This window comes from Rhinoderma darwinii, chromosome 11, assembly GCF_050947455.1.
Source record: "Rhinoderma darwinii isolate aRhiDar2 chromosome 11, aRhiDar2.hap1, whole genome shotgun sequence".
Classification (NCBI taxonomy): Eukaryota; Metazoa; Chordata; class Amphibia; order Anura; family Rhinodermatidae; genus Rhinoderma; species Rhinoderma darwinii.
In genome coordinates, this window is record NC_134697.1 from 54,351,259 (window position 1) to 54,359,706 (window position 8,448).

At 41.7% G+C, this 8,448-nt stretch overlaps 1 protein-coding gene across 1 annotated transcript; it reads left to right on the forward strand.

Annotated features, from left to right (window-relative positions):
* The first annotated feature begins 96 nt into the window (after positions 1–96).
* On the forward strand, positions 97–7,988 carry LOC142662957 (small serum protein 2-like). Its single transcript, XM_075841251.1, has 4 exons — positions 97–171; positions 4,596–4,704; positions 7,220–7,325; positions 7,670–7,988. The coding sequence occupies exons 1-4, from the start codon at positions 97–99 to the stop codon at positions 7,791–7,793; spliced, it is 414 nt and encodes a 137-aa protein (XP_075697366.1). The 3' UTR covers positions 7,794–7,988.
* The last annotated feature ends 460 nt before the right edge of the window (positions 7,989–8,448 follow it).

Below are 8,448 nucleotides of genomic sequence, written 5' to 3' on the forward strand. Positions count from 1 at the left end.
CTGCATCCTTAGAATGTAGATACTGTTGAACACTATGGTAGAGCAGGGAGGTAGCTCCTTACTCTGCCATTTACTAGACTACCAGCTACGTTCGTGATGGCGTCACTGGTTTACGCCAGCGTGATCCCATCGGCGTTTATTCGCTCCATTCGTCATGGGAACGGGGCCCAGGTAAGTTTCACTTTTTTGTTTTATTTGTTTGGGGGTCACTATATGGTGCTGTGTAAAGGAGAGGAGGTTGCTATATGGCGCGATCTATAGGAGGAGGGCTGTATGGCACTATCTACAATGGGGCTGTATTGCGCTATCTACAAGGGGGGTTGTATGGCGCTATCTACAGGGGGGCTGTATAGCGCTATTCAACGGAGGGGCTGTATGGTGCTGTCTACAGGCGGAGCTGTATGGCACTATCTACAGGGAGAGCTGTATGGCGCTATCTACAGGGGGGTGTATGGCGCTATCTACAGGGGGGCTGTATGGCACTATCCACTGGAGGGGCTGTATGGTGCTATCTACAGGCGGAGCTGTATGGCACTATCTACAGGGGGCTGTATGGCGCTATATACAGGGGGTTGTATGGTACTATCTAAAAGGGCGCTGTATGGCACTATCCACATGGGGAGCTGTATGGCGCTATCCACAGGTGGGCTGTATGGCGCTATCTAAAGGAGGGGCTCTATAAAACTATCTACAGGGGGGCTGTATGGCGCTATATACAGGGGGGCCGTATGGTACTATCTAAAAGGGGGCTGTATGGCGCTATATACAGGGGGGTTGTATGGTACTATCTAAAAGGGGGCTGTATGGCACTATCCACATGGGGAGCTGTATGGCGCTATCCACAGGTGGGCTGTATGGCGCTATCTAAAGGAGGGGCTCTATAAAACTATCTATAGGGGGAGCTGTATGGCGCTATCCAAAGGGGGCTTTATGGCGATATTTACAGAAGGGGCTGTATGGCACTATCTACAAGGGGGAGGTAGGAGAAACTATATACAAGTGCGGCGTGACACTTTGTACAGGGGTGCTGTATAGCACTGTCTACAGGGGGCTGTATAGCATCGTCTACACAGGGGCTGTATGGCACAATCTACAGGGAAGCACTATCTACAAGGGGGGCTGTGTGTGGCACCTTGGGGAGGGGGGGCAGTCAAAAGTTTGCTATGGGGCCCAGTCTTTCCTAGTTATGCCCCAGCATTTATGCTCTGTGAAAGTTATGTGAATAATTAGGCACGCACTGGCCCTTTAAGAATAGGAGGGTCAGCGCATGTGCACTAGGGAGTGGAGGAGCGTCGGAGATGTAAAGCATGACCAGTCCGAAGTGATGGAGGGAACCAAGTTGAATGCATATATGCAGCACCAGAACATAGCTCATTACAGAAATACAGCTCCAGAACAAAGCTTAGTACATAAATACAGAACCAGAACGAAGCTCAGTACATATATACAGCACCAGAACAAAGCTCAGTACATAAATACAACACCAGAACCAAGCGCAATACGTAAATACAGCACCAGAACCAAGATCAGAACATAAATACAGCACCAGCACAAATACAGCTCAGTACAGAGATCATTTGCAAGTTTAGTGCAACCCATGCCGCATTGGTTTGTACAGCGTAAAACTGCAGCTCCCAGCATGGCCCGAACAATGGTAGGGATATACTGGGTGTTGCTGTTTCACACCAAAAAAAAATCATACCACCCATTATCTCACTGGAGATCATACAGTGACTATAGTTCTTATTAGAGGCAGACTAAACATTTACATTGAGTGACTCACAGGTGACATCTTCTTAGATTTTAGTCGTTCTTTTTCTCTTTTCTTCTGCAGACATCTATGATGACTTCTCCCGGCCACGGCCCATTTCTGCAGTTTGGCGCTCAGATGTCTTCAGCTTCTCACTTTTCAAACATTTCCGCACCTATTTTAAGGTAAAATTCTCATGGTGCCACTACGCCCCTAAATATAATTGCGCCATACACCGCACCTCTAAATAGAATAGCACCATACACTGTGTCCCTGATTATAATAGCACCATAGACTGTGTCCCTGATTATAATAGCATCATACACTGTCAGCCACACACACAGTACACCCCATAGATAGTACCCCCAGTAGATGGAGCGAGTCATAGTGCCCCCTGTAGATAGTGCCCCACATACTGCTCCCTGTAGATAGTGTCCCACGTAGAGCCCCCTGAAGACAGTGCAATACATAGAGTCCCCTGTAGACAGTGCCCCACATAGAGCCCCCTGCAGACAATGCCCCAATACATAGTGCCCCCCATAGAGCCTCCTGTAGATAATGCTCCCCATAGAGCCCCCTGTAGATAATGCCCCCCATAGAGCCCCCTGTAGATAGTGCCCCCCATAGAGCCCCCTGTAGATAGTGCCCCCTGGTGAGGGTGCCCTACAATGATCCCCCTATAGATAGTGGTCCCCATAGATCCCCCTGTAGAAAGTGACCCCCATAGATCTCCGTGTAGATAGTGTCCCACATATAGCCCCCTGTAGATAGATCACCTCTGTAGATGGAGTCATTCACAGTCATAACTGGAAAAAATAAACTTTACACACTCACCTGATCCCGTTCCTGCGCTGTCCTCTATCAGGGCTGGCCTCTTCTGACCAAGTCTGCTGGAGCTGAACAAAGCAAGCGCTGCGATTAGGTCATCGCGCCGCTTGCACCATTAAAAAGCAGGGCGAGACACATCCTTGCCTTGCCATTCAATGCCTTTCTATGATGCAAGTGGCGCAATGACTTCATCGCACCTCTTGCGTCATAGAAAGAGCGGCCCTGGTGATGGTGTAACAGTATGATGCAAGTGACAGATATTACAATGTTTAGTACCTACATTTTAATTTGCCATGATGTTAAATGTTTTTTTCCGTGAATATACATTGATGGTCTATACTTAGGATGGGCCTTTATTGTGTGATTGGTGAGGGTTCGACCCCTGGTCCCTAGAGTTAAGGCACTGCAGACCCTACAATGTTTATCCAGGCACAGAGGCTTACCTGTACATATGGTTTGCAGCCCAACCTTCTCAACTCGTTCTGCCAATTAGTCGGGGACCCAGGGTCGGGACCTCCGTGCTCAGACATTGATGGCCTATCCTAAGAGTATATAATATATTTAAATTATTTTGGTTTGCGTTGGATGTACTGCAACAGACATTAAACAAAGAAAACATGCCAAGATCTGTTATATATAGCTTTTTACATGAGTAATTTGCAAATTGCTACCTTCCTCTAAGAATCATAGGAGTGCCATTACTACGTCTTAAAGCCACACCTTTTATTTGTTGTTCATAATATTATAAATATTATACGTACTCAGTCAGTTTGCTTACTTCAAGTACAGAGAGTTCTGTTTCCCCTGTGTATTATACTTGTATCTTTTTTTAATCATGCATCAGATATCTGCAGTGGTAAGTAATTTCTACAATACTGTGATTGTGTGACTGCATATAGAAAGTGTATGCTAAGTTATATATTCGACTTGTGTCCACTGTCAGCAGACAATCCCAATTCTATGTGGCAAGATTGCAGACAGTTAATGGCACAGTTTGGCGTAGAAGTGGAGTATATTTATATAGCGTCTGGTCGCCATACTTTGAATGTTCTTCTGGCGGCAGACATATTTTAGTTTAAGGGTATGGCTTTATTTTGCACAAGCATGTACTATATTTAGAAAGTGTGCACAGTTTCTTCTCCTTAAACAAATTCAAGTCGGAGCAGGTAAAAAAGTGCAAGGATGCAACAATTCTTCAGCCATATTTTTGTGACATATTTTATATACCAAATTAGAATACCAGTTGTTAGAGGTATATGTAAACATGTGGAAATACACCTGACATATTTTCAAGCATATTTGTTTAGCTGGTTATATATAAAATTATTTTTTAATTAGTTCTAATATCCACACCTCAACATTTTGCTGAAATATATTACCTTTTTCAGTTTTGCTTGAAATTCCTACCCTATAGACATATGATTAAATACAGGGCTGGCCGGCCATACTGCAATGCGCACGTAGCCGTCGGCTCCTGCTAAATTTTCCGTTGCATTTTTCTCAGTGTTGTTTCGTACTTTCCTTTTGCCCCAAAATGCTGATGTTACTTAAGTCTATAGCAGGGGTCAGCAACCTTCAACACTCCAACCGTTATGGAATTACAATTTGGAGCATGCCCTGACAGCCAATGGCTGAAATACAAAAAAAAATTAAATCAATATTTCAGCAACATTACAAAAACAGAAAAATATATGTTAATTCTTCTTAACAAAAAACCTGAACAAATAGGGATGACAAATGGACAACTGAAAACAAAATACAGAATAAAAAATACTCAAACAGAAATGTAAACTGTAAAACAAAAATGATTCATATTGTGCATTGTTATTTGACCTGGCACAATGAGGGGGGTCCTGAACCCCTCTATGACGTCTATATGCCATAGGGCATATGGACAGGTGTTGCTGTGGGGAGACAACCCCTTTAAGTAAGATTTTGCTGCTTAGTATACTGAACTAAATATAATGTGCCTTGTGATTTAGCATTTTTTGTGGCATTGTTTTACTCCATTTTGCAGGGCAGCTTGGTGGCTTTTCTACTGGTTTATAGTTTCCTGGAGTCGTTATGCAATGGAGCTTGCATGGACAGAGAAGCAAGACTATCAAATTCAGGTGAAAAACCTGATGGTAAGTATCAAGGAAATTTATAAAAAGTGTTGAAATTGTAAAGGAAGTATATTAGAGGGATTAATTCATAATATATACCTGTTACAATAATAGTTAATGATCTTGTAGGGCAATGTCAGGGTATGATATGTCCAATCATACAAGTAATCTTCCATTTACAAAACAATTGTCCCGAAAAAAATAATTAGTATCATGAGAAATCTTTTGAACAATATTAGAAAATAACATTTATTTTGACAATTCTAAAATTAAATTGCTAACAATTGGGCAGGTGCCCCAAGACCAGATGGCTACACAAATTTCAATAAAAAACAAAGAGAGAACCTTATATATTCCCTGTGGTACTCTATCCGACCCTCCTTAGGACTAGCTCTAGCCCTCAGAGGACTAAGACTATAAAATATGTAAACAAAACATAAACATTTACATAGGATAACACTATTTAGCTGCCGTTTCCAATAACACAATTCTCCCTGGCCATCATTTACTATCTATATATTTTATGTATGACTCCAGATATAGATGTATCTGTTCATCATGGAGCAGAATTCACCATTATGGATCCATATATACATATATCTGTTTAGCAGGGGGCCTCTATCACTACTGTGGCTATTACATGAGAAAACAATTACAAAGTCATTTATTTTATTTCATTCCTGAATGTTTAATCTCTAAAAAAAATCTCCACATTGATTGACAGCTGTATAGCACTACTTATTGGTCCCTCCATCTCTGAAAGGGCTTCCTCTCCCGACTCATGCATAATTAATGTCATGAGATCATCACTGATTTTCTGAACGGACATTGACTATACTTAGGGTTAGGTTCAATCAGAAGAGAAGAGCTTAGCACACGTGGCATGTACTGCACAACAACTAGGTGCAGCTACAATGTACACATGTCAACCCAATGATTTATAGAAACTCCTTAGTTTAAACTCTTAGGGTGTGAGATAAGTAATATGCATCTCAAAGAACCATCTTGCTCCTGTGAACACTAGGGTGGCCCATGTAATGGTCAGAAAGAGTACTGTAAGGATTATATCCCCACATATCTATGTATCTTTGTGTGCAATGTCAGACTGGCCATCTAGATTACCAGAGGATCAATTACCAAGTTCTGACACAATAATGGGCCCCTGCAAAAGTCAACCGGTAGACAAACACATCTGAAGAGAAAATAATTTGCTGATGAGGACTATTTTTTCTTGGATTTATTCACAAATAATCCATTAACGATAATTATATGACTTGTGCACAACAAGTTTACAATGCAATTAAAGGTGGATGTGAACATGTTCTATATAGATTGGTAGTGGATCTTCAGAATAACTAAAGTTCTTTTTGCACCGGCCAATATGGGCAATGAAAACGAGTTCTCGTTGATCGTGCTCGTTTGCTCCTATCACAAGGAGCAATGATTAGTTATATATGGGGACGAGCGATTGTTACTACGATGGGTTGTCCCCATTCATTTCCATAATGTCGGCAGCGCGTCTCCCTGTTTACACGGTGAGATGTGCTGCAGACAACAATATTATTTAGTGTAGCATAAAACAGGCGATCAGCCGAAGAACGAGAATTTGCTAATTCAACGGCTGATCGTTGCCCTGTTTACACACGGCAAGGATCGGGAACGAGCGTTCATATGAATGCTTGTTTGCCCAACCATTGGCCCGTGCAAAAAAAAACTTAAATCTGGTGGGCCCATGGTACCCCCAATCCTATTCTGCATGTGGGTACACAGCTGGTGGAGGGGGAACCTACCCATACATTAGCAATTTAATTTAGAATTATCAGAATAAAATATGCTTTAATACAGTTGACTATATTATAAAAAAATCCAGCACTAGGTCCCAGTAACCATCTTCCATTTTCCTCTCTATGTATCACTAACCCTTTGTGGATTTCCACAAAAGTGTGTAAGCTGTGGCCTAAACATATTCATTGGGAAACTGTCCTTTGTTTGTGTAACCAGAAATTTCTCTTAAGGCTTATTCAGACTAACGTGATATACGTCCGTGCAACGCACGTGATTTTCACGCGCCTCGCACGGACCTATATTAGTCTATGGGGCCGTGCAGACAGTCCGTGATTTTTACGCAGCGTGTGTCCGCTACGTAAAACTCTTGACATGTCCTATATTTGTGCGTTTTTCGCGCATCACGCACCCATTGAAGTTAATGGGTGCGTGAAAATCACGCGCACCCCACGGAAGCACTTCTGTGGGATGCGCGTGATTCGCGCAACAGCAGTCAAAACTATGAATGAAAACAGAAAAGCACCACGTGCTACAAACATACAAACAGAGTGTCATAATGATGGCGGCTGCGCGAAAAGCACGGAGGCCGCGCCTCCATATGAACATGACACACGGAGCTGTTAAGTGCCTTTTGAGCAAACAAAACGACGCGTTTTTTTCGTGCGCAAAACGCGCACGCTCGTGTGAATCCGGCCTTAGGACATAATTGGCGAAGCATTCCACTTAATCTGCCTCCTTTATCTTCTCATAGGGTGCATGGATGGGGACATTAAAAGAGATTTAAATTCATCATGGTTTAACGCAGAGTGCATGTCATGTACTTGTGATTCAGATGGCCAGATCGACTGCTGCAGCAGGTAATTCTTCTCAAGGCTGTATATTCACATTAGGAAGTACAAATAGGTCAAGATTGGTCTTAGTTGCGCACTGGATGGATCAAAAAGTATCAGGTCGAATAGAAAAATATCTCTTGCACGAGACTACAAGCTATTTAGTCATAGATTTTCATTCTGTTAGAATGTCATAGTTTTGGTATCTATGTGGATATGGCTGAAAACACGTCTTAATGACGTTCAGCTAATATCAAGGCCCGACTTGTTCGTTTCTATTCACACAGTGCTTTTTTTGCCACAATTACGGTGTTACTTGTAATTGCACGCTCCAAGGTTACATGAAATACTAACCATATATTTCTCCACAGAAGTCTGAAGCCGCTCCCAACTAATCCGGCTTGTGAAGCCATTCTAGATCAAACTTCTTGCACATACATTTTCAAGAGAAATGATAACTCTTCTGAGCCTTGTCACAGCTGGGCTTTGATGTAACTGAAGTTATCACGAGACAGGTCTAGAAAAAGGGAACTGAAAGGAGCATCAAGTGAATCTGGGTACAGAAACTGCTGTCATTTGGCCAGTTGTACAGCTGAGCGGACTGTTCAATAAATGGGACAAAATTACACCCCTATCTGTATACCGGTGTAGTGAACGTCATTCGTACTGTATATATGTATTTCAGCATTCTTATTGTGGTCTGTGAAATGTCTTGTAATACAAGTGGACCAAATTTGTGTGCACTTTTTAAAATAAATATAGCAGTTTGTAAAAGCTCGATATTAGCGGATGTGAATAAACATTCTCTCTTCACAATTTGGTTGCTATAAAGCAATTCTTCTGTGTAAATCATTACTGACATAATAGTATCACATACTATATACGAATGCCTCAAATACAGCAGTATTGATGCACATATATGAAGCGCAATTGGAAAAAATGCCCTTATTGTATTGCATATTCTAGTAACCTATATCAATAGGGCCATACTTAAATATATAAACATCACTTATAAAAAAAAAGTTTTGTCCTCCGCTACCTATGGATTTGGTAAATGTTTAATGATATTTAATGTGCTTCTTAAATGGCACTATCATATTCTTCTTTTAATGATTTTGACTGTATTAACAAAGATTGTATTTTCGATTAA

Bases quoted from the DNA above. Each gene is read 5' to 3' on its own strand.
- LOC142662957 (XM_075841251.1), top strand. From the start codon at position 97: ATGGCGTCACTGGTTTACGCCAGCGTGATCCCATCGGCGTTTATTCGC. The intron at 172-4,595 runs GTAAGTTTCACT...TCCATTTTGCAG, and splicing joins GTCATGGGAACGGGGCCCAG to GGCAGCTTGGTGGCTTTTCT. The intron at 4,705-7,219 runs GTAAGTATCAAG...ATCTTCTCATAG, and splicing joins TTCAGGTGAAAAACCTGATG to GGTGCATGGATGGGGACATT.